This window comes from Hippopotamus amphibius, chromosome 4 (assembly GCF_030028045.1).
Source record: "Hippopotamus amphibius kiboko isolate mHipAmp2 chromosome 4, mHipAmp2.hap2, whole genome shotgun sequence".
Lineage (NCBI taxonomy): Eukaryota > Metazoa > Chordata > Mammalia > Artiodactyla > Hippopotamidae > Hippopotamus > Hippopotamus amphibius.
In genome coordinates, this window is record NC_080189.1 from 130,745,771 (window position 1) to 130,773,517 (window position 27,747).

Genomic DNA, 27,747 nt, shown 5'->3' on the forward strand with positions numbered 1-27,747 from the left:
ACTTACAATACCAATGAAGTTAACCTGTTCAATAACTTAGCCTCATAGATACCAGATCTGCTCAGTTCTACTGACATTTGTTTCCACCGTCATTCAACCACTTATGGTCACATCCTGAATTGTGACACCACCTAGAACTCCTTCATCTCTGAAACCCTCAGCTGCAAGTTCCTCTGACTGCCTTAAACTCCCTCAATCCTGGTCTTTCCTTCAGATGCTCCTTCCCAATTCAATGGCTGTGTTCCATTCAAACCATTCATGGAAACTGATGCCACAACAAATGCGCGTTCTCCACTCTCAACACTGCCCCGCCATCCTCCCGTTTTATTGTGTAGACGACGACAGCCATCTGAAACCCAGCTCTGCGCCCAGAGCCTTCATTCTCCCCATTCCCTCTCTCATCTCAGCACGCTCTTTTAGAAAGTAGGAGAGTCAGACGAGAACCCCCTCACCTTTTCACCCTAACTACCATCCTTAACAAATTCATCTATGTCTCTACCCTCCCTTATTTTCCCTGTAAGCAGACTTCCTGTATCTCTGGGCTGGTCTCCCAATCCATTTTGTCTCCTTAGGGACCCCGCTCTATGTAATCCCTCCATTTCTCCTGAGCTTTTAATCTCAGTCTCTGTCTCTGTTTTTGTCATTGTCTCTCTTTCCTTTTCCTTCCTGATCCTTTGACCTTTCCACATATCACAAGCTCAAATGATTTATAGTCACTTGCTTTATGTTCTCATTCCCCCGTCACTTGTACACCCCCTGAAAGCACTCTCGTCCCAGTCCCCGTTGCCTCACAGTCACTTTACCCACAGATCTTTGAAATCTTTATTCTGTATCTACAGCAGACAACACTCTTGACCACACCTTCCTTCTCTGCATTGTTGCCCCTGAGCTTCTTGGACATAAGCTCTCCTCCCCCTCCTCCTCCTCCTTTCATCCCTCTCACCATGTCTCCCCTGGTCCTTGGGTGCCTCTTTCCAGGTCTTTCTTGGTTTTGCTGGAGGTCCCCAGGAACCGCCCTGTAGGCCCTTCATCCTCTCAATATAAATAATTTCTTGGTTAAGGTCATCCATCTTTATGACTTAAACTACAACCAGTCTTCTAATGGTTCCCATATTTCTAGATTGAGCCCAGATTCCTGTTGTGACCTCCAGACTTCTGGTCCAGTGCAGATGTCTACTGGACACCTCCAGTGGATGTCATTCAGAGATTTCAAACTGAACATGTCCAAGACCTCATTACCTATACCCGCCATGCAGAAGTCCACACACGAGTGAATAATCCTCTTCTTCCTCACTCCCTATCCATCTTCACCACGTCATTTTTCTCCTTAATACTTTTTGCCATATAACATGCTATATCTCTTATTTATTATCTGTGTTTTAACACTGAAATTAAGCTCCATGAGGACATGGATTTTATTTGTTTACTGCTATATCCCCAGGACCTAGTAGAGTGTCTGTCACACGGCAAGCTCTTGATAACTGTGTGTGGGATAAACGGACGACCCAGCTGGAAACCTAGGGGTCACCCGTGGCACCTCCCACTCCTTCCCTCCTCTCCCACCTCCAAATCCACCCAATTCCGTATTTATAATATCTCTCAATAGTCCTTCTCCTCTACATTCTTATTGCCATTGCCTTAGTCCAGGACCTAATAATTTTTCCCTGCGTTATTCTTTCATCTGGTTTCTCTATCTTAGTCGCTCCCCCTCCAATGTGTTTTCAGTGCTGCAGCCACACAGTTGTTTCTAATCTAATCACGCCATTTGTGCTTTGGATTACAATCTTTCAAGGGCCCCCAGTACCTTTCAGTTAACATCTTAACCTTATGGTGCCACCCTCAGCGTCGTGATTCCTGCCTGTTTCACCACCATGATATTTAGCTCCTTTGGACTCTCTTCTCCAACAGTTGTGAATTCTTTCAGATCCCTGGAAATGCCGTATAATTGCACAACTGTTGAGAGTTGATACGTTGTCACCTCTTTGCTTCACTGATTGGCAGACCTCTGTCAAGCTCCTTCCCCCAGGAGCCTTCTCCAATCCATAGCTCCCGGGGCCCCTGCTCCTAGCCTCATCACACCTCAGGTTCTACTTGTGCCTCTGCTCATCTGTCTCCTCCTCTGCACTGAACTCCTCAACAGACTTGGTGGTTTGCACAGTATGAAGCACTTTGTAAATGTTCAATTAATTAAAGTGTCAATTAATCAGGTGAGGAAAAAAACATCAAGCACAAGGACACGGAAATCTCTATCAACCATACTGAAGGAGTGTCCTTGGAGCATGATGATGTAGAACAAGGCTAATTTGATGCCGAAACTTGTTCATGGAAGAATGTGTTAAAAGCTGAGAAACAGGAGTGGCAAAGAAGTAGGTGTGGTGGAAAGATAGACGGGGAATTAGAACTGACTGTAGTTGGGGGAACGGTTGAATCAGAAAGTTGGGAGAAACGAGTGATAGTATTGCAACAGGTTTTGAAATCACAAGAATTTTAAGTCTAATATTAAGGCAGAAAGACTGGGAGAAGGTAATGGCCATACCATTCTTGCGTGAACAGAGGGTCGAAAAAGTAATGAAAGAGTTAAAGTGTTTGCAAACAGACCCTTAGTGTATATGAATTCCCACTAAATGCTGACTTTGAAAATATAATGCAAGACGGAGTCTATCTGGGTAAAGATGGAAAAGTAGAGTTCTGTGTCTACTCTTAGACACAAGGCATTATTATTCTATAAAGACTCAGGACCAGGTGAAATCCTGCCCATTCACAACGCAGCAGCAAACTCAGCATGGAGATGGGGAGGGATGAGAAACTCGCTGCCTATAAGGCAGCGGTGCTAGAGTCACAAAGCTGTGTGTTAAAGGCTCCTTCCAAGTGCCGGAGCTATGTGGGCTGGGAAGTGATGAAAGGACATTCCCATAGTCATGGAACCTCCTCGAGGTATTAGATGCTTTTCTATGCCAGTCAATGGAGACTTACTTCCTCTCTTCTCTTCAAATGAAGAAATTCTGCTGACGTTTTAAATTCTCATATTTTAGAGAATGTGCAGTAAAACATACGGCTTCATTTAGATTAATACATATTTTGAAATATGTCCAGGGATCTGAGATTGAGGTCATAGGATTATCCTGAAACCCAAATTATCTAATTTTAAGGGGACAAAGACTTACTCTTTACGGACACCACTCCCCCCCTTTTTTGAAGCTATGCTTGTTTACTTATTTATTCAATTAAACACTATCTAAAAATAAATGTCACAAAAAATCAAATCATTACAGTAGAATTAAATATAATTACAATCAAGTATAATTAAGTCAAGGTAATTAAGTAAAGATCAGTACCGTAATATATAATTAAATGGGTAATAATAGAATCAGAGGATTATATGTTCATTTAAAAAGAAGCATACAATACGGAATCTAAAAATGGTACTGATGAACTCAGTGACAAGAACAAGGATGCAGATACAGAGAATGGACTGGAGAACTCGAGGTATGGGAGGGGGCGGGGGGTGAAGGGGAAACTGAGACGAAGCGAGAGAGTAGCACAGACATATATACTACCAAGTGTAAAATAGTCAGTGGGAAGTTGTTGTATAACAAAGGGAGTCCAACTCGAGGATGGAAGATGCCTTAGAGGACTGGGGCAGGGAGGGTGGGGGGGACTCGAGGGGGGGGGGAGTCAAGGAAGGGAGGGAATACGGGGATATGTGTATAAAAACAGATGATTGAACCTGATGTACCCCCAAAAAAATAAAAAAAATAAAAAATAAATAAAAAAAATAAAAAGAAGCATACAAATGATTACAAAACAACAAAATTATCCTTCTTACAGTGTTTCTATAACTGAATATAACTTATAATCAGACATTTTATAATGGAAAAGTCTAAGGAATTTCAGGGATCATTAAGGTCAGCTCAATTTATACTCATGGAGAAGTTCACTTTGTTCATTCCCTTGATATGTGGGCTTAGAACAATCTAAGCCTCATCTTACTTATCTGAAGAATGGGAGCAATGAACAGAATGCAGTCACAATGAGATATCAAATGTTATCGAGCATGAAGCAAGTGCTTGATAAACAGTAGCTATTCTTTTTTTTTCTAAGAGCTTTTATTGAGATACAATTGACATACAATAAACTGCATATATTTAAAGGGTACAAGTTAATATTTTTTTCTTATTAGTAATGTATATATGGCAATCCCAATCTCTCAATTAATCCCCTCCCCCCGCTTTCCCCACTTGGTGTCCATATGTCTCTCTACATCTGTGTCTCTATTTCTGCCAGTAGCTATTCTTATTAACATTATTATCGTTAGTTCAGAAAAAAAAAAACTTTACATATTTTTTTCTCAAATCTATTTAAACAAGGAAGACCAAGCAATTGCAGGAAAAGTACAGACATTGTTCTCAGTGAAGTACTTACCTAAACCCTTTGCCTCATATGTGATCTTAAAGCCTTGCCCTTCATCACTGTCATCAGAAATGAACTGAACAAACATTTGATTATCTGAGGTGAACAGAGTGGATGAAGGGCGACTGCCACAAAAATGCCCATTTCCTCCATGCGGTCCCAAGGGTGGAGAAGAGATATCGGGTCCATTTTTTATCTGGAAAGACAAATTAAAATTGCACAATTTCCTTCATACTGATTAAGATGAGGTATACAAGTTTCTACTGGTTTATAGCCCAGGAGGAAAAACATCATCATTTTGTTTTCTGAGTGAAGTGTGTAGAAAAAGCAGTTAGAAAAAGCAGCAAACAAGACCTACCACCAAGTAATCCCCCTGGCTGCAAGAAGAGTCTCTATTTGGAATCTGGAAGGGTCTCTCAAAGTGGACGGCGATGGTCAGACCAGTCTGAACTTGGACGTGCCAAGAGCAGTTGAGGTTGGGAGTGTAGGTCTCTGGGTACCTGGGTGATGTGATAATCCCTCTGTCTGCGTGCAAGTATCCGCCACAACCTTCCCAAGAAGAAACAAAGGCAGCATATTTAAATAACATTCACAACTGGATTTTGATGCTTTTTCTGTTTGTCTGGGGAATTTTCAAAGTGTAGGCAATAGAAATGTGGTTTGAAGCTCACTTGGGACCAAAATGTTGGAAACAATTAGCACAACAAGCATGGATGGAGCAGAGGCTCCTGGGTACTCACTGTGTTTTTGTCATTAAGATGGGATGTGGAAGTAAGCAGTAGAGACAAAGCCCTTAACTTTCATGAAGCTTACTTTACAGAGGAGTCAGACATACAGCAAAAACCTATGTAATATGTGAGGTGGTGAGAAGTTCTACAAGGAAAGGTGAACATGGAAAGGGAAAATGGAACTATATTGTCTGGGCAGTTAGAGAAGCTCATGTTACCGCAGTCATATCTGAGCAGAGACCTGATTGAAATGGGGGAATCACATCCTAAGTGAAGAAAGTCAGACAGAGAAAGACAAATCCCATATGATATCATGTTTATGGGGAATCTCAAATATGACACAAATGAACCTGTCTATGAAACAGAAACAGACTCACAGAGAGAACAAACTACTACATATAAAATAGATAAACAGCAGGGTCCTACTGTATAACACTGGGAACTGTATTCAATATCCTGTGATAAGCCCTAATGGAAAAGAATATGAAAAAGAATGTGTGTGTGTGTGTGTATACATATATATATATATAAAGAATATGTATATAAAAGAATATATATATAAAAGAAAAAGAATATAAAACTGAATCACTGCTGTACAGCAGAAATTAACACAACATTGTAAATCAACTATACTTCAATAAAATAAAAAAAAAAAAAAAACCAGGGAATCTAGGCATATAAGTGTTCGAGAGGAGAGCACTGAAGTCCAGAAAACAGTTGGTGTGACGGTGCATTATGGGCGCTGGAGTAGATGAGGCTGAATGAGAGATCTAAACAGTAGCCAGGCAGGTCGTGCAGGAAACTGCAAGGACTTACTTTGAGTAAGAAGAGGGAGACATTGAAGGGCTTTGAGCATCAGAGTGGCAATGATTTGACTTAAATTTTAAAAGACTCACTCTGTCTGCAATACTTAAACTGTAAGGAAGGGCAGGGAAAAGCAGAAGCAAGAGATTCAATATGGGGGTTATTCAGTCCAAGGAGGGTTGACAGATGCCTGGACTAGGATGGTAGCAGTGGAAATGGGGAAAAGTGATTGGAGTCTGGATATATTGTGAGGGTTGGACCATTGCAGTTTGTTGATGAATAGGATTGATGGAGCCAGGAAAGAAGGATGGAGGGTGGTGCCAAGCTTCCTGGCTTAAATAACTAGAATTCAACTTCTCTTTGAGAAGAGTGTGGAATGAGCAAGTTTTTTTTTGTGGGGCGGGGGGTAGGTAAAAAATAGTTGGAGGCAAGAGTTAGTTTCCCACACATTAACTTACACATCGCGAGCTGTCACACACACACCCATGAACTCCATGAGACAGAGTGAGAGGTTGGAGCTGAGAAGAGAGCAGAAGGAGTGGGCAGTCACTTGCCAGCCGTCAGGGACCAGCCAGAGCATCGGTGAGTGAGTGCAGAGAGCTCACACAACTAGTTAAAAGGCAGAATGGATATTTATCTTAGGTCTGTCTAATTCCAAAGCCCATTCTCTTAAATCACTCTGCAGCCAGCCCCCCTTGACTGTGAGGACCATCATTTACCTTCCACTGCTCCCTACTCTATAAAAGGCATACATAATAGTGGAGAAAATATTCATTTTTAATGTCTAGATTGATAATCTACTTTAAAATTATGTTTTTCAGTTAAAAGTATGAGAGTCTTTAGATATTCCACATTCCCTGGGCTACTTCTTTAACTTTCATCCAGTTTGGATTGAAGATGATTGTTGAGCTTCACATTTTGTCAGGTTCTGAAAGTCTCAATCATACTCCACATGGCAGCCTCCCATGTATTGTGCACATTCTCAGACTCACCAAATTCATATTTCAAGAGCAACACACTCTTCCTGCCAACCTCTAAATGAATAATTTCAACCAAGGGATTTATGATGCTATCTCCTATATTACTCTGACCGGTTATTTCTTAGATGGAAGATAATGCTGACTTATTGCTCCTTTGGTGTGTTATGGATATGCACTGTCTTCTGGTTCCAGCCATCAGCTAGGCTCAAATATTGTCTTAAACATCTTACTCTTGTGCCTACTACGGAGGGAAGATGCCCCACCCAGAGAACTGAAGGTGGGTGACCCTTCTGCACAATGTGGCCAGTTTTGTTTCTTTCTCTTTCTTTCTTTCTTTTTTTTTTTTTTTTTGATTACAACTCAGTACCTAACATCAGGATAACCTCTCAGAGGCTGGGCAGACTTCTGTGAGCTCTGACTTATAACCTGTGTCCTGGCATTGAAAAATGAGCAGAGTGTATTAGGGAGAGAGCAAGAGATAGAAGAGATGAGATGAAATGAATTAGAACAAACTATGAGAATGTATTACTCTTGTGAAAGGATGCGTTAAAGCCCGCCCTGGTTATGCTGAAGTCCGAGGTGAAGTGGATCACTATGAACTCGCCGGTGGACCGGATGGGTCCAGGGATCTCTCTGCCACAGAGAACTGCTAGCTCTTGGGCCATGCTGTTGTCTCCTACGACCAGAGAAAGGAAACATCAGTGTGAAAAGATGATATCTTATTTACAAAACAAAAATAGAGTCACGGGTGTAGAAAACAAACACGGTTATCAAGGGGAAGGGAGTAGGGAGGGACAAATTGGGAGATTGGGATTGACATATACACAACTACTATATATAAAATAGGTAACTAATAAGGACCTACTGTAGAGCACAGGGAACTCTACTCAATACTTTATAATGATCTATATAGGAAAAGAATCTAAAAAAGAGTGGATATACGTATAGCTAATTCACTTTACTGTACACCTGAAACTAACACAACATGGTAAATCAACTATACTCCATTAAAAAAAAAAGTCTCCTTCACCATCATTGCAGTCCAGCAAATGCCTCATGCATTATTCTCAAAACATCCTCATTTGTAGGAGACACCGGGAGTATCGAATATGGGGACACTCCAGGGGTTACATCATTCTGGCTCCAGTTTGTAGTGGTGCTGCCTGCTTTTTTCTTTACCCTTTTTAATAACGACTTCTTTGCCAGTTCCCACTGCCTTTCCAAAAAACTGGTGGACAGTTCTTCCTGGAACTAAAACTCAAAATGAGAGGATGTAGGATCGGGAAGTAATTGAGGACCAGTGCTGATGTGTGCATTAGCCATTGATCTAAACTACTCTGACTGCTGAAGGTCAAGTATCCAAAAATAAAAGTTTGGTTCTTCAGCCACAGATCTGATGCTAATGTTATAAGGTCATTTGCTCAGAAGTCCACCTTCACCTTCAGAGGGTTTTTCTTTTTTCTTTTCCTTTTTTTGTTGTTCATTGTTTGTTTTGCCATCAGAAAAACACACTTCTGTCCATGTGTGGAGGACGAAAAAAGATAGTGTCAGCAAATGTGCGCTGCCAGAGACACAAATGAGAACTGGGTCACCCCACAGCCTTCTTTCCTTTGGCTTCTCTTGATAATGAGTTTTGATCAAAATAACTGTCTCAGTGAAAGCCTGAGTGGAGCAAAGGGGATTATAACAGACTTGGCTGGGAAAATATGTTGTTTTTTCCTTAAGGCAGAGAATTAATGAATTTCAAACTTAAAAAAAAAAGACAAAAATAGGATATGAGACATGAGGAAATTTTCCCTTTCACTCAACTCGCAAAATGATTCTTTTTTGACACTGACCACAACCTAAAACTCACTCGTTATTAACTAGTTTAGAAAACAAGTTATCAAATACAGTGGCACAGCTATAAATACAAGATGCTTGGAAAAGCATTCTTTAGAGGGTTTCTGACTTTTGGAAACTTTTGCATTTTTTATCATTCAAAAGTTTATCTGTAACTCCTTTGCATTTTTTATCTTCATGATGCTATTTTGATACACGTTTCATCCAAAATCTGTTAACTTATTCTCTAATTATCTGCATCACAAAATTTTGAAGCTTTCATATGTTATTTATTTCACATGTGTATATTTTATCTCTCAGTGAGGCTGAGTTGGGTCTGTTGATTTTCATTTCTTTTCTAAAGAAAGAGAAAAAAAAAGGAAGAAAAAAAAAAGAGGAAAGATGATAATTCCTCTGGGCAATGTGCTGAGAGCTGACTGTTGATAGGAAAAGGGGGAAAAGTTATGGTTTAGCATCTAATCATGTTTGTATGATTGACTGCAGTCTTCACTTACCGCCCAGCTCCTACAGAAGGAAAGTAAAACACCTCTGCCATTTGATTTTTCTCACTATAGTTAGTGGGGGCCTAGGGTTGAGGGGATAAGGGAGACATGAAAATGCACATCAGCTCCCGTGGGCCAAAATCAAACATGTTTGTTTGGTCCAGAAAAAAAAATGCTCTGAAGCATTTTTCATTAATTGCCAAAATTTAGCAATTGGGAAATTCATAGAAAACTCTATGCTTCTCACATCTCTTGGAAAATAAGATCCATAACACCAAGCTTGCACTCCTAGCAGCTGCCCCTTTAATTCTGTCCTCCATTTTAACACTTCATTAGGTGTCACCAGCTGTCCAGGCGCTGAGGTTGTAATATCTCTCATATAGAGTAATGGTTCCCCAACTTCAAAGACCATCACCAGGGACTAGGGTCAGGCGAAGAAGCACCTCACATGGGGGCAAAATTTAAGCAGGTGCCAAAGACCTCAGAAATCAAGATTAAAATATTTTAGTGCAATATTTCAGAAATTGAAATTTAATGTAAAATGAACAAAATATTAAAACTTTAAATAAAGACAGGATCTGACTCAGCACTCTGCCCAATCCTGCCTTACTCTCCTCACCCTGATCGTGACCTTAACTGGAGATGGATCTAGGACCCATCCTGAGAGTTTCTAGTTTAGTGGGTCTGGGGCAAGGCATAGAATTTGCATTTCTAACAAGTTCCCAGGTGATGTTGACGCTGCTGGTCTGGGGACCACACTGTAAGAAACACTGACTGGAGGACGTGGCCTCCCTGTTCTCCTCCGTTCCCTGCAAATCGTGAAGCACAATTCTGTGCGTCTTGCATGGAAGCATTATTCATATCCCTCATTCACTGCATAGCAACATCACATCTGGGTATAGAGGAAAGATGAAAAAATATTAGCCCTTATTCTACCCATTCTACCCAGAGATTCAGTAGACGTAGAAAATTGAATACATTGCAATTATAAATATTTTTCACACTTGGATCGTAAAGCCATAAGTATAAAATATCAAGATTTATTGTCATAGCCTTTCAACAAGAAAGCAGCACAACCTGGAAACTCAGATTATAATTTCCTACTTAAACCACAGGTAGTGTTTCCTCTTGGGAATGTAACGCTCTCCCTGACAATGCGTAGCGTGTGGATTATTTCGCTACAGGCAATTTAATGCTTTCCTTATGCTCTGCAGAAATGGTAGCCAATTCTAGTATTTCATGCTTTCATTGACCATAATATGTGTGCAATTCCATGCAAAATGGATGGAAGCAGTAAACAGGTATGATTATAATTGAACGTAACTAAATATGTGTCAGGGTTGACACTTGGTAGTTTTTTACTTTGTTTTTAAAATGTTTCTCACCATCTCTTATCACGAGTTTATCATAGCTGCATGTGCTATGAGATTCGATGTCCAGGGAGAGGATGTTGAGCTCCACAGTAGAACCAGGAGCCTGGATAAGCCACATACAGTCAGCGCCATTACTGTAGCTTTCAGGCCAGCCTGGGGAGAAAAGAAAGACCGGAGCATCTCCTGTCTGCAGGAACCCACCGCAAGCACCTGCAGAATGAAAAGCAACATCTTTGAAATACCTTTGGTGGAAAACAAAGTAGCACTTTCACTTTAAGCTGCTGTCCTATACTGAAACAACCAATTAAAACAATTTTCTCAAAGAAATGTATAAATGTTTTATTAAATCCACTGATTCAGACAGCTGTGATTTCCATAATTTTGTGAAGAAAAACACACTGTATTCTACTATTTTCACCATAGTTTTACCACTTAACCCAATTATTAATGAGTGCCTATAATTTGTCAATCACAAAGTAAGTTCATGTAGAAGACCCTAATATTATTTTATCAAGTAGGACTTTGTTCATGTTTCTGATGTACTTTCATCATCACCTTTCTTAGCATAGCTATTCATCATGTAATTTATATTAGGTAGTTTTGAAAAAATGTCAGTTTGGCAAAATGAAGCATTCAAAAAAGTTCATGAGCTTATAATAACAGGCTTTATTTTTTTTTTTTTTGTTTTCTGCTTTTTAAATAACAGCTTTGTTATTATTCACTCACCATAAAATTTACCCTTTTAAATAGTATCATTCAGTGGTTTTTAGTACATTCACAAAGTTCTGCAATCATCACTGCTACCTAATTTTAGAACATTTTCACCACCATGAAAAAAACTAGATACTCTTTACCACTGATTCTCTGTTCTCCACTCCACCAGTTGATGGAAACCACTAGCCTACTTTCTGTCTCTATGGATTTGCCTATTTAAGACATTTTAAATAAATATAATCATATATGGCCTTTTGTGACTGGCTTCATTCACTTAGCATAATGTTCTAAGGTTCATCTGTATTCTAGCATGTATCAATACTTCTTTCATTTTCAGGCAGAATAGTATTCCATTGTACAGATATACCACATTTAGTTTCTCCATTCATCAGTTGTCTGACATTTGGGTTGTTCCCTCGTTTTCACTATTTATGAATAATGTTTCTATGAATATCCATGTATACATTTTCGTGTGGACATATGTTTTCAGTACTCTTAGGTATATAACTAGGAGTGGAATTGGTGGATCGTATGGTAACCCTGTGTTTCAATTTTTGAGGGACTGCTAATCTGTTTTCCAACGTGGCTACACGATTTTACGTTTCCACCAGCAATGTACAAGGGCTCCAGATTCTCCACATCCTTGTCAACAATTGTTATTGTCTGTCTTATTGATTATAGCTGTCCTAGTGTTAAATACACATTTTCTAGTACACCACTTTAATTCATTTGTTCTTTATTCAACGGTATATTTTTGAGTTTTTCTCTCGGTGGTTGTTCAGAGAATTACAATTAACATCTTAAGTTAAGACAACGTAGTTTGGATTAATATTAACTTAATTTTAATAGTATACAAAACTTTGCTATAATATAACTCCATTCTCACCCAAACCCATCTTCGATGCTATTATTGTCATAAAATTATGTATTTAAACATTATAAGACCATCAGCATAGTTTATTACTACTGCCTTATACAGTTGTCTTTATATCAGCAGAAGAAAAGAGCTATAAATGAAAGTACATTTATACTGCCTTTATATTTACATATGTAGTTGTCTTCACTACCTACTGTCTAGCGAGAAAGACATGCTAGGGTCCTTTTATTTCATCCTGAAAGCCTCCCTTTAGTATTTCTTGTAGCATAGGTCTGCTAGCAATGAATTCTCTCAGCTTTCACTTATTTGGGAATGTTTTAACTTCTACTTAGTTTGGAGAATACATTTTCTGGCTATAGGATTCTTGATCAACAGTCTTTTTATTTCAGCACTTTGATTATGTCTTCCCACTGCTCAGACATTCATGGTTTCTGATGAGAAATGAGATGCTAATCTTGTTGAGTATTGTTTTTACAAGCTAAGTCATTTTCTCTTGGTGCTTTTAAGATAATTCCTTTTCTTTAGCTTTGATAATCTGACTGCAATATGTCTAGGTATATAGCTCATTGAGTTTATCCTACTTGGAATTTTGGGGATTCTTGGATGTGTAGTTTAATATTTTTCATCAAATTTGGGATGTGCACAGACATTATTTCTTCAAGTATTCTTTTTTCTCCCTTTCTCTGTTCATCTGGGACTCTCATTATGCACACATGGGGTATATATGGCCTTTATTATGTTGAGGTATGTTACCTCTGTGCCCACCTTCTGGAGAGTTTTTATCATAAATGGGTGTTGAATTTTGTCAAAAGCTTTTTCTGCATCTATTGAGATGATCATGTGGTTTTTATCCTTCAATTTGTTAATATGGTGTATCACACTGATTGATTTTGCACACGTATGGTATAAATGATAGTTTCTGAACCTCTGTATAATTTTCTTCATTCTTTTCCTTTCTTTTCCTCAACTGGATAATCTTAACTGACCTACCTTCAAGTTAAGTGATTCTTTTTTCTGCCTGCTCAGATCTGTCACTGAGCCCACTCAGTGAATTTCAGCTCCAAAATTTCTAGTTGGTTGTTTTTTCCTTCAAAAATTTCTATCACTTTATTGTTATCCTCTATTTGGTGAGACATCATTCCCATACTTTTCTTTAAATCTTTAGGCATGATTTTTTTAGTTCTTTAACATATTTATAATAATTTAAAGTCTTTGTTAAGTAAGTCTGACATCTTGGCTTTCCCCAAGACAATTTCTATGGATTGCTTATTTTTCTTTCCATAGGCCATTCTTTCCTATTTCTTCATATGTCTCAAAATTTTTTGTTGAAAAACAGACATTTTAAACAATGAAATGTGGCAACTCTGGAAATCAGTGCCTCCCCCAAAGTTTGCTGTCACTGCTGTATGTTCAGTGACTGTTGTGCACTAATTCTGTACTGTCTGTGTTCATTGCTGTGTGTAACCATTGAAAATCTGTGTTCAGGTTAGTGATCAACAATTGATCAAACAGAGATTCCTTTAAATGTCTTGAACCAATAATTCTCTCATTTTTCTGAAGGACTGTGTGTGTGTGTGTGTGTGTGTGTGTGTGTTGAGATATGCCTATGTGACTCTAGAAGGCAGTTTACAACTCTGCCTTAAAATTCACTTTCTACTTTCACAGACCCTCAAGATCCTACAGAGGTGAGAGAGTGGGGCCTTCTCTGGACTTGTGTTGGGCATGTTCACAGCCCTGCACATGAGTGGGGCCTTCTATACTTTCAGAAATATGTCAGAGATTTTCAAAGCCCCCTATGCATATATCACTCCCCAGTTTTTCCTTTTATATTTTCGGTCCGCCTCTTATTAGCTGCAGCTGGTATCACTGCCACATGTAGTTGTGATGTTAAACAAAATGCCACTGATGATTTTTAAAAAACACCCCAGGGCTGAGCTTTTGCACAGAGCACACTCTGAGTCAGGTCAAATGAAGACAAATCCTGAGAATGGAGCTTTTCTAGGAAGCTTCCACACAGGTTAAATAATAGCAATTCCTTAGGGACAGGATACTTTCTGGAGTTCCAAATCTATTCCACACCTTCCAATGGCTGCTGGGCTGCTGATTTTCATGGCTAACGTGGTTACGAGGCTATTGTGAGGCTACTGCAAAGCTAGGACAAGGGGAGAGATGGGAATAGGGAAAGTTAAGATGCCAGGAAGTTGTCTACACTCACTCAGACTGAACCATTTTTCTTGAATAAACTCTCTTTGAATTGTTGCAGTCTTTAAATTCCAGAGTTCTCAAAAGTTGGCAAAAAAAATTTTTGCCACTGTTCTCATTGCTTTTATGCAAGAATAGATTTTCAGAGGCCTTTACTCCACTATTACAGAAGTTTATGACTCTTATACCATACATGTTTGAACCTTGCTAGGACCACCAAGAAATAAATGTAAAATTTATAGGAGTAGGTCCTAATTACTTTATCCTATTATTATATAGGCTGTAGAAGTTTAAAAAAAATAGACAAGTAAAAGCAATTTCAAAGTATAAGATCTGAATACTATCCAATATTTTCATATGTTAAGGTTTTCCTCTACATAAAATATTTCTCATCTTGAATTTATAAAAAGCAATTGTCATACTAATTGACTATAAGCCATTAGTGCTGTTGGTCAAATATTTCATTTTTTCTCACTTCCATACCCATGGTGAAATTGCATTTCCTAATACTTCTGTGGTTGGGTGAGGCCTTTTGACCAGTTTTGGTCTATGAATTATAAGCAAAATGACATGTATCACTTTTAAGCTGAGCACTTTTAGACTGAGGCATGCCAGGGCTCTCTTTCCTCCTGCCACAATCATAGGTAATGTCCCAAACAGTGTCAGATCCAACAACCAGTTAACCTAAGAGGGTAACATGAATAAGTAAGAAGTTTTGTGTTTTTCAGCTATTCAGAGTTTGGAATTATTTGTTACTGTAGCATAACCAAATATGTCCTGACTGATAAGCTAATATTTTACTACTTGACATAATTAATTTCCTTCACATGACCCTTGTCCACATTAGGCTTATTTTTCTTTGATTGCTTTCTGCTTTGCAATTTAATCATTTAGTTACTACATCATTATTTAATGGAATGCTTTCTCTTTGCCAATTACTTTAAAACTCCTGGAGAATAGAGATTATATCTTGGTTTCCTTTCTTAGTTGGTATACACTTCCCTCAGTGTATCTATAATAAACCCACCATAAATATTTGTTGAATTAAATTTAATATATGTTTGCATACAGAATGCTCATGTTACACTGTTCAATATATTAATACATTTTAAAACAGTAAGCTTTTTTCATTTTAATGAAAATTTTAGGATGTGATATGATCATGATAATCATTTACATGAACTAGATAACTAGTAAACCGTAAGATTTTCTTACCCGCTTACTTTTCCCTTTGCTGTTCTTCATTAAGAGAAATGAGATTTATGATATTATATTCACTTATCCACTTAAATCACATAATTATGGAATATATGTATGAGAAGAGAACTTTTTTCTTTTTTAGTACTACATTATATTTACTCATACAATGTTTTGCACGAGTGGTTTCTTCTCTAACATGAGATTTGTGGACATAAAGTTTATGTCTTATAAAGTTTACTTATAAGAGCTATGCAGATTTAAATGGCTAGCTCTAAATTATACCTGGCAATCTTGTTTATGGCTCTTTGCTCTTAGGTAAATAGATTAATATTTTAAGGAAGAGATTCATGGGCAATGTTATGAAAGCACCTTATAAGAGAGGTGAAAATTAACATCTTAAGACAGAATGCTATGAGGCATTAAATAAAAATAATGAATTACACCTTCATCTGTGATCTCTGCTGATACAAATTCCCAAGAAGTTATAAGCAAACAGATTCTAATCTTTTAGGGTCCATTTGGTCTTAAAACAAGTTCAAAGTCTTCAGTGAGATCCTAGGATAATGTGTCCCAATCAAATATTTCAAGGACTGAGAATATGCTGTGAGAAATACCTGCTGAATTTATTGTATGTCAACGCTCAAATTCACAAGAGCCATTCAAAATTGCTTAAACAAATTTTCAAGGAAAAAGCACAGTCTCCCAAAACATGGCTTACTGAGGGAATTTAAAATGTCATAAAAATAGTAAAATAAAAGCTTAAAATTTAGGCCAATTTTACCTTTAAACACGAGGGTTTACAACCAGCTAAGGACAAAGTGAAACATTTCTGAAGGCACACTTAAAATGCAATATAGAGGAAAACAGTTACTTGCATTGCTTGATCCTTAACTATTGTGTGTGTGTGTGTGTGTGTGTGTGTGTACACGTGGTATTTGCAAACCAAACTTTCAGAAATCTCTACAGTGGTCTCTAGAAATTGTAAGTAGAATATCTTATGGATCAAACCCTTAGTCACTATGAAAAATATAATGGTAAACCAGCACTTTTTGAAATAAACAAATAATCTTTATGTATTTATGAAATTAAAAGAATACCTGAATATATGGAGGAAGGGTTTTGAGACTGTAATTATTATTCTTATTCATTTGTGTATTTTTCACTTGTTAGTAGGAACCTTTGAAATATTAGTCTATACATATCAGCCCCTAAAAAGAATTTCATTTATTACCAAACACACCTGTAGCAATGGTAGGTAAAGGTCCAAAAGAGGCATTCATTGCAAACCATTCCAAAAGGAATCCTTTCCCTGAGACTGAAGAGTCAGAAGAAAACTGAAATGTCAAAGAACTTCTAGTGGAGCTAAAAGAGTCAGTCTGGGTACCACAGTAGGTTCCAATCAGGCGGGAATGAATGCCAGCCCCATCATAAATCTGCATGGAAAAGACAGATAATAGAGCACTGAACTTAAGGAATCACCTCCATTTTTCTTCATAAGTAGAAAACCAAAAGGATAACTTATTATAGTTTTATCATCATGGAAAAAAATGATAAACAAGTAAACGTTATATATCAGTTTAAAATACAAAGTGTCAGGAAATATAAAATATGGTTACAAGTAATTAAATGTTTTAAAATTATTTATATCCCCAGATACAGAGAATGGACTGGAGAACTCAAGGTATGGGAGGGGGCGGGGGGTGAAGGGGATACTGAGACGAAGCGAGAGAGTAGCACAGACATATATATACTACCAACTATAAAATAGATAGTCAGTGGGAAGTTGTTGTATAACAAAGGGAGTCCAACTCGAGGATGGAAGATGCCTTAGAGGACTGGGGCGGGGAGGATGGGGGGGACTCGAGTGGGGGGGAGTCAAGGAAGGGAGGGAATACAGGGATATGTGTACAAAAACAGATGATTGAACTTGGTGTACCCCAAAAAAAATAATAAAAAAAAAACAACAACAAAAAAAACAAAGCTACACACACTATTACATTTATGAATTATAAATATATAATATAGGCTTCATATTGTTCATGAAAATTTTATAATGTATATTTAAATTGTATTTAATAAACAAAACTGTTAATTAAAAAGTTATTTATATCTTTCCTGTATAATTATATCAATAAATATGCTCCAATGATATAGCTCATTTTATAGTAAAATTTATGGGTGGAAAAGTAGGAACCAGGTAGTGGCACAATAACAGTGCTTATTGAGTGTGCTTTGGGGCCTCAAAGGGAGGAATTAGGAAGAAAGGGGAAAAGTAACAAGAAAAAGGGAAAGTCTAATGAGAGAAAGTGGACAGGTATCCTGAAGGAGTTCACGTTTCCAAAGACGTAAAGAAGCAGAATTAACAACAACAAAAGAATCACAGCTTGCAAGGGCTCAGCATACTCAAAGCACTCGAGAACTTTCTTTCATTTGGTTCAAAACGTTAGATTATCTAGTTAGAGGCATGTTTAGTGATAGTTTCCACATACATAATATCGAGCACGTTTATTTTCTCTGCACATGTGGATGGATGCCGTCCAATTACATTTCATATCCTTCCCTCCACCATATAAATAATTTGAACAAGTTCTTTGTGTTATTACAAACTTCTCTACTGAAGCTACTACATAAGCTCAGATTTCAAATTAGCTAATAATTATTTCCAACATACTGAGCATCTATCAAGTACTGGATTCTATGTAAGGCATTGTGGACCTCAAATGAATAAGATGGAATCTTGGCCTTCAAGAATCTGAAAGAGAGTAGAATGGTGGTTGCCAGGAGATGGGGGGAGTGGGAAACAGGGAGATGGTCAAAGGGTACAAAGTTTCAATTATGCAAGATTAATAATTTTGAAGATCTAATGTAGAACAATGTGAGTATGGCTAATTAATAATAGCATGTGTACACTTGACATTTGCTAAGAGGGTAGAGCTCAAGTGTTCTCACCACACCAAAAATAAAGGAGATGGTAACCATTTGTGGTGATGGATAAGTTAATTAGCTTGATTGTGATCATTATTTTACAGTGTGTACATATATCAAAAGACCCAGCTGTACATCTTAAACATTCACAATATTTATTTGTGAAATATACCTCAATAAAGCTGGATAAAAAAAAATCTGATAGTGCCTCTGGAATTGATACAGTAGCCAATGTCTGGATGGCAATCATTACCACAATTTTTATACTTATATTTGCTTATTTTAAAATGATTGTTCAAGTTTTTAACACTAACATAATAATAAGCAGGGTAATGGGATATAAGATAGAATAAATTATTAAGATACATACACATGCTTAGATAAAGCCCAACAGAAAAATTACAATAATGCTGAATAAAAGTTAGATACAGAATCAAAAATAATAAATATAATAGTACCAGAATTACCACTGTTCAGGGAACCTTGAAGGGGTACTCATGATGTAGGGTAGGCCATTCCCTATGACTTGCAAACGCTTGAATAGACATTAACTTGGATCTATTGTTGCTGTAGCAATTCACCAAAATGTATAAACATCAATCGCTCTTTGAAACTCACCTTTAATTTGTCATAATAGCAGTTAAGTGCTGCTTCCATGTCCATCTCCAAGATTCTACCATGAATAACTTGAGATTCATTCACATTCACTATCCATTGGTAATTGGAGTTGTCGGGGTAATTTCCAGGCCACAAGGGAGAGGCAATTTTCCCATGAGTTCCCACAATATTATCATTGCCAAATACTAGGAACAAAAACAGAGTAGTAAATCAGACCTACTTAGAACAGCTCTTTAATCAAATGAAAGAAACAAAAGGCAAGGGGTGTTGAAAAGGATGAACTTTTAATTGACTGCAATTTCTTTTCTGAACACTGAAAGAAATACTGCTTCCCTTTTGGTTTCTCTGCTATCTATTAATTCCTTGGAGAAGGGTGATATTGTGAATGGAATTCCATCCCCTTCGAAGGCTACACGGTGTGAAAACAAACAACAGCTTCCATGTAAAAATGGGTTCTCAGACCCCAGGGGACTTGGGGACTTGGGGACTTGGGAAGGGGTATTACCAGCCCTATTCTATAATTTTGTTTACTTATTTTACTTTGTTTTAAAAAAGAATGAAAAAGGTTTTTTTTTAACTATGTAAGAGAAACTGACATTTTCATACCACATATACAGTAGCTATTATGAAAAAATTGAGTTCGAAAATAAAAATATTTAACATTTTATCCTATTAGAAGTATATCTGTTATTACAATATCTGAGCACTTAGGAATATCCTAAAGTAACAGTAAATGTTTTTTGTGGGTTGGGGTTTTTTTTTAATTAATCTTTATTTGAGTATAGTTGATTCATGCTGTTGTATTAATTTCTGCTGTACAGCAAAGTGTATCAGTTATACATATATATATATATCCACTCTTTTTTAGATTATTTTCCCATATAGGTTATTACAGAATATTGAGTAGAGTTCCCTGTGCTCTACAGTAGGTCCTTATTAGTCATCTATTTTATACATAGTAGTGTGTATATGTCAATTCAATGCCAATCTCCCAATTTATCTCTCCCCTCCCCCTTTCTGCCTGGTAACCATAAGTTTGTTTTCTACATCTGTGACTCTATTTCTGTTTCATAAATAGATTCATTTGCACAATAGCAAACGTTTTTTATGTGAGGAATATAGAGTTTATGGGATCAAATGAAACACATTTTGATATAAGTATACCAAAGGGATCAAATTTTCTAACTCAATTTTTGATATAAGTATACCAAACTGAAACCATGATACATTAGAAAACTCTTTAATGCAATATCATGAATAATGTTTAACTTGAAATTAGGTAGACACTAGAGCTTAAAAAGAATGTTAGAGCCACTGAGAATGCTCTCCTTGACTCTTAACGAGCCATTCATATATAATTTAATTTTTCTAGTACGTTGTATAATAAAGTAATTCCACAGAGACAGTAAATATAGGGGGATTATTCTTAATGCATTCTGAAAACACTGCTATCCCTTCTAGTTTGTAGGACACATTCTGGAAGCCATCACTAAAACAGAACCAACTCACTGCTGGTAAATGCAGCCTGGAAGCCCACACCACTGCCCGAGCCATCAGAGACAAATCTGACCCACAGGATGTGCCCAACAATGGATGAATAATTGAGGGGGAGGACGTTTCCACAGTATCGTCCCACCAAGTGACCAGTGGCGTTTCCTTCCCGGATCTCCACAAAATCTCTGCTACAGTCCTGAGAGTCCTCCAGCTGGAAAGTTCTGATTTGAAAAAACAAAATTAGGGATTCAATTGATACACTTGTTAGGTTAATCTGTTTGCTTTTTAAATTTTTCCTTTAACTTTAATCATAGTGCCTTTTAGCTCATTCAAAACATTTCTTTCACTCAAATTTATTGAAATGGTGATTCAAGATATACAAAGAAAATTAATACAGTGCCTTTAAGAAGTTTTCTTTCTGGGGAAAAATTGGGCAAGAAGATAGAAAAAAGTATGCTAGAAGGCAGAATATCATGCCATCGGAACTATTTTGAAGCAGAGGTATCATATCTGATTGTGAGGCTCAGTAGTGGCTTGATGGAGAGATTTTTTTTTTTTTGAGATGGAAATGTAAACAGCTAGATTTAAGGTTCAAAAATGGTGGGCAGGGAAGGCGTGCCAACCAAAGCACATATGCAGAAAGAGCGGGACATACTTAGAAATCTATGAGAGGTCACATTTAGTCAGAACAGTGAGTGCCTTTAAGAAAATCTTAGGAGACATAGCTGGAGCAGCATGATGGGTTAATTTCGGCAGAACTTAAATGCCAGTCAAAGGCATCTGTACTTAATTTCTGTAAAGGTAGAAAAAATATGGTATTTGTACTAAAACAGGCTAGTGTTCAAGTATGGCCTATTCAACTTCTTTATATTCTGCAATTATGATGACATGGGAAATGGAGGGTGGGAAATAAGGTCTACCTCATGTGATTGTCATTAGTCACATATATAGAGTCTGGAACCCGTAGATACTGAATGGATGCTTTTAAAAATTGGCCTCAATGCCTAAAAAAATTTGGATATAATCAAGGTAGCATAGTGTTGGTGGAACAGTAGACAAATAAATGGAGTAGAAGAAATAGTCCAGAGAAGGATCCACAAATATAAAGCCGATTCAACCCAATTCATGGTGCCAAGTTTGGGCTTCAGAAGCAAATCTGAGGCTGCATTTTGAAATCACCTGTATGCACATGAAAATAGTTGAAAGGATGGCTAGATTGCGGATTTAGAGATGAAAAAATGGGGAGTGATAAGTAAAGAGAGAGATAAGAGATCAGAGCAGAAGCTTAGGGAACACCCATATTTTGAGTACAGTGAATGGAAGAGGAAGTAATAAACATAGGAGTAGTCTGGAAAGCAGGATAAAAACAAGTTCAGTGTCATGTCATAGAAACCAAGAGAAAATTAAGGAGAGAGTGATGAAGAGTGTCAAATGATGCAAAGACCCAGGATTAAGAACGGGCTATGGGATTTGGTTACTCTAAATAAATAAGTAACTTTTAAAGGAGCATTTTTAGAGAGTCCACTGTAGGACTATTTTTCACACATATGTAGGAGTAAATTAGATGATTTTTGGTGATGAATTACAATAACAGCAAGACAATAATAAGCTTTCTATAACAACCAACAATTAGAATTTATAAATTCTCTACATTTATTCTTTTCATGTGCCCATTAACATGTATAAAAATGTATTAAGGGACTGCCCTGGTGGTGCAGTGGTTAAGAATCTGCCTGCCAATGCAGGGGACATGGGTTCGAGCCCTGGTCTGGGAAGATCCCACATACTGCAGAGCGACTAAGCTCGTATGCCGCAACTACTGAGCCTGTGCTCTAGAGCCCGTGCTCTAGAGCCCATGAGCCACAACTACTGAGCCTGAGTGCCACAACTACTGAAGCCCACGCACCTAGAGCCCATGCTCCTCAACAAGAGAAGCCACAGCACCACAACAAAGAGAAGCCCCTGATCATTGCAACTAGAGAAAGCCCATGTGCAGCAACGCAGACCCAGCTCAGCCAATAAATAAATACATTTAAAAGATGTATTAAAATAGTTGGCAACAAATCAAATCTCAGAAAATATTAAAACTATTAAAAACTATGTTCTCTGACCACTCTAGAATGAAATTAGAACAGAGTAATAAAGATTTAACAAAAAGATTCCATAATTTGGATATATAAAACACCTTTCTATATAAACCATATGTTAAGAAATCATAACAGAAATTAGAATATATTTAGGACTGAATGAGAGTGAACACATTATGTATTAAAGCAGGCAGAGTTGAGCAGTGGAAGTGCGCTGGGCCCATAAAACTTAGGAAGTGTAGTCAAAGCAATACTTAGAGGGAAATCTATAGCCTTAAGTGTTTATGGTAGAAAAGAACAAATACTAAGAAAAATGGACTAGATGTCTAATCCCAGAAGTTAATAAAACAAAAACCAAACAAACCCCACAAAGGAAGTAGAAGAAATAACAAGACAACATCTGAAATTAGTGAAACAGAAATATAGAAAATACTAGAAAAGATAAAAAAAAAACCCCAAAGCTATTTCTTTGATAAGACTAACAAAGCATAAACCTCCAATAAGCCTGATCAAGAATAGAAGAAAGCTTAAATGAGCAATATTACTAATAAGAAAAGGACAAAATAACAGATATACTAGAAATTTTAAAAATTATAATGAAATCTTCTAAAAACCTATGCCAATAAATTTGAACTGAGACAATTTTTATAAAAATACAACTAGTTGAAGAAAAAAAACTAAAAATACCATTAAATCAATAAATATCAGTATGAAAAATTGCCTGCAGAGAAGAGGAAACAAATACCTTAGCCCAGATTATTTTATAGAGGAATTCTACCAAAGCTTCAATAAGTCAATATCCCAATCCTAATCTTACACAAACTGCAAAAGAAAAAAGAAAAAAGAAAAAAGAAAGAAAGAAAGAAAGAAAAGAGGGGACAGAGTCCAACTTGTTTAACGAATTTAGTATTATCTTGGGAGCAAAATCAGTCTAGGGAGGTCACAGAAAGAAAACACTTAAGTCAATCTCACTTAACAATGCAGATAAAAAATCTTACATAAAATATTAGCTAAATGAATCCATCAATCTGTAAAATATATAAATCTTAATCAGATTGGACTCACAATGGTTTAAGATGAAAAGATCTATTAGAACAATTCAACACACACACACAAAGACTTAACAAGAAAAATAGATTCAAAAAATATGTGAAGGGAGAATCAGTGACAATTGCAGAAAAGCATTTGATAAAACTGAACACCCATTCATCATAAAAACTCTTAGAAAATTAGGAATACAGGGAAATTTTCTCAACTGGCTGAGAACTGCCCACCAAACACCTACAGCAAATATACTTAGAGGTAAAAATTTTTAAACATTTCTTTTAAATAAGAAACAACATAAAAAAGCCTGCTCTCATCACTTTGTTGCATAAAATAATGAAGGGTTCTCCAGGGCGATAAGACAGGGAAAAGGGGGAACGTTTGTAAGAACTGGAAAGGAAGTGCTATAAATTAATATTCAAGAGCATTTGTTCATTCATAAATATCTACCAAGCACCTTAACATGTGAGGTCCTTTTCTAGGCACTGAAGATAGAGTAGCAGACGAGAGAGAAAATTTTGGGCAAGTTTAGAGAATGGAACAGTTGCTGGATAAGATAATATGCAAAAATTAATAGGGTTTCCTTTTACCAGCAAACAAAAACTTAGGAAATGTAACTTAGTCAACATTCATTCAACAAATTTTTGTCTCTCTACTTTATTGCCAGACACAGGGACAGGACAATGAAGGCAACAGACAATGCTCCTCCCTTTGGGGAGCTTACATTCTAGAAGGAGAGATCAATAAAAAGCAAATAGAAATACTGTGAGGCAGGGATAAATTTTAAGAGGAAAAAATCAAGTAATTAAGGAAGGTTACTTAGGTGAGGTGGACAGGGTACATCCATAATTTTTAAGTGGGATGCTATTTTTAATAGCAACAAAAAATAAGATGCCTAGGAATAAATATAACAAAATATAAGACACATGCAAAAAATATGAAATTTTGGTGAAGGACATAAAAGAAGACTGAATAAATGGAAAGGTATTCAAGGTCAATATGAAGAGTCAATTTTCCCAAAGTTAATCTAAAATTTAATATAATTCCAATAAAATCAATAAGTATGATTGCGTTTATGTAAAATGTGAAACAGAAAGCAATATTACGTAGTGCGTATGGAGATACGTGTATATGTTCCATATATGTGATAAAAGTCTATAAACACACATAGAAGCAACACACACAAAATTCAAAATATAGGTTATATCTGTGAAGATAAGTTAAAGGGATGTGGATGGGGAACTTCTACTACCCTGTAAGGTTTTATTTAAAAATAATAATTTTTTTTAAAAGCAAATGAAGTGAGTGCAAACTGTTCTTTCTTCAGAAATAACTGAAAGAAGTTTTTGCTGAGAAGAAGGACAAGATAAAGAGAGGAAGAAAGAACAGCCTAGTAAGACTATAGAAAAAAACTATTGGGAAGGAAAAAAAAAATGTCTCAATAGGAAATTTACTTCCCTGCTGTGTGTCTTTCAGTCGCTGCTCAACATTGTGTGATCAGGACTTCACACGATGGTGAGTACAGCGCCCTCCTAGGGCTCTATCTCAGCTAACAGGTTAGGATGCTTTAGGGATAGCCAACCAGCCTGGAGGTTTTGGGACCTCACTGCCCACTATGGGATCGATATATCAGGCACATCTCTGAGCCTTCACTGTGACCAGAGCCCTGGATCAAACTGGTCAGCTCTGCTCTACCACTAGCTTCTGAAGCCAGATACCAGGATTGGTAGGTCTCTAGCCAGACAGTGAGTCTGTGGCTCTCACAGTCCCATCAAGGTAGGTTCTTACAGTGTGGATCACCTGGATCTACATTTCAGGCTTAGTTTTAGCAGCAAGCCATGACCAGTAACCAAGCACAGAAGAAATCAGGAAAGAGCCACATCAAGCTAAACAAGCCACACATGGTCTTACCTCCACTGCCTTCCTTGACAATTTAATGCTCCGTAAGACAAAGTTCACATCTACAACTGTTTTTGAGAAATACCTGTTCTGAATCCATCCTTAGGATGGTTACCAAGTTTGACCCTTAAATTCAGGCTCCTTTTTATCACAATAATGATAACATTATCAACAACGTAAAATATGCTAAAATTGTGTTCTTCTGATTCTCAGAAAGAAGAAGCAGTGATCATTTTCCCCAGCAGTGGTTTACACAAAATTGCCCCTAAATCTTTTCTACTCAAAATGCAGCACGTGGTCCAGCAATATTAGCATCACCCGAGAGCTTGTTTGAAATGAAGTGTCAGGCCCCACCAACCAACTGAATCAGAATATGAATTTTAACAAGATCAACATGCACATTAAAGTTTGGTCCGATGATCTAGAAGATCACTAAGTGCAGGGGTTTTCTGTTTCTGTACCAGACTGGTATAATTCAATGCTAAATGTCACAAAAGACATTTCATTAGCAACAATGGTAGGATGATACCTGTAAGAATCGAATTAGAGTTTTTAAAAAGTTTTATTGTTTTTGGAAGTCGTTGTTTTAGGCGGGTTCATTTTATAAGGAAATCCATTCTCTTTCCAAACACTCTGGCCCAGATCTGCCAATACAAATGCGATGTGGAACAGAAAGAGTACAATCACTGTTTCTCATTATGTCCTTTTGATTCTTGAACCTAGATCAATCGCATTTTAAAGGACTTTGTCAGCATAAAATATATTTTCTGTTAATTCCTTTAAATATCTGACTTATTAAAAAAACTTCTTTCGGGGTTTTATTTCTCCCCCCTCCTTTCATGTTACAGTTTCAACCATAATTTCACCAGCTTTTCTCCCTACTCAATTTCACCACAGTGTCCACAATCCAAACCCCATGTTTTAGAATTTGACAGATTCCATATGCTTTTCATATGCTTCTCACCCACCCCAGGGAAACATTTCCAAGCACCCATCTGGATATCATTTAGACCAGGGCAGAAATAACTCGGAGGCCTTGCCATAAGGCCCTTCTCATTATCATAAAGAGGAACATCTTGCATCCCACAAATTATACTTTAAAAATAAAACTCAAGCAAGGAACACAAAATAATCAAAATTAACTTCTTATGGATGAGAAAGGGAAAAGATGAAGCATTAAGACTTGTTCATACAAAAATCAGGATTTAGTGTCCATTGAAGAGTCAAATGGATGAAACCTGCTTTTTGTGTTTATCTTCCACCCACTAGGAGGAAAGCCCCGTGTTGTCCATTTGCATGTAACTCTGAACTGCCACACAAGATGCTTTAGAAATGGCAGAGTGAGAGAAGATAACATCCACTGAACATCAGGTCTGCACGAACCTCGTGCTGTCCACTTAAAATTTAACACCTTTAATCACAACTGTGGCCCTATGTGGATGTGATTAAGCACACAGATGAATCTCTTTAGGTTTTAAACAAATAGCTTCTTGACATTAACTTATTAGTAACTTAACAAGAGATAGAATCTTGTCTATCTTAAACATTCTCAGTACCTGGCCCAGTCCCTGAGAAGCACTGAACATCAGATTGTTTAAGAATGTGAATGTGGTAAAGACCAAGAGGAAAAAACAAACAAACAGAAAAGCCCTTTTCATTTAGCAATTTTGAGGCCTAGAAAGCCATGTGAAAGCCTTTGGACTTTATCATAAAAACAGTGTTCATGGTTAATTCATCATTGCATATAAAGCATCTATTATGGGAGTAACATGAAGCATCTAGCATGGGTATAACAAGTGTTTACATGTATAAAGTAGGGGCTTAATAAATATTTGTTGAATAAAGAAACACACATATATATATGGTCACATATATATGTGTATATACATATATTTTTTCCCCATACAAAACTTTGTGCTTTTAGTAAAGACAAAAGCAAACAAAAACCTCTTTCCCATGTGGCAACTTAAACTTGTATTGCCTTTCAGGTGCTCAGAGGATGTCTTTGTTTTGACACAATGCCAGTTGGACCCTGAAGAGGCATTGTCTGATTGATGGGCTAAAGGTA

At 37.1% G+C, this 27,747-nt stretch overlaps 1 protein-coding gene across 1 annotated transcript in view; it reads right to left on the reverse strand.

Annotated features, from left to right (window-relative positions):
- CUBN (cubilin) overlaps positions 1-27,747 on the reverse strand; it is a 275,207-nt gene that overhangs the window by 88,260 nt on the left and 159,200 nt on the right. Inside the window, exons 37-43 of the mRNA XM_057731754.1 lie at positions 20,665-20,870; positions 19,156-19,340; positions 16,853-17,045; positions 10,632-10,829; positions 7,452-7,598; positions 4,769-4,959; positions 4,423-4,606 (exon numbers count right to left, since the gene is read on the reverse strand). Of these exons, the coding sequence (XP_057587737.1) occupies positions 4,423-4,606; positions 4,769-4,959; positions 7,452-7,598; positions 10,632-10,829; positions 16,853-17,045; positions 19,156-19,340; positions 20,665-20,870 (1,304 nt within the window). The remainder of the gene's footprint in view (positions 1-4,422; positions 4,607-4,768; positions 4,960-7,451; positions 7,599-10,631; positions 10,830-16,852; positions 17,046-19,155; positions 19,341-20,664; positions 20,871-27,747) is intronic.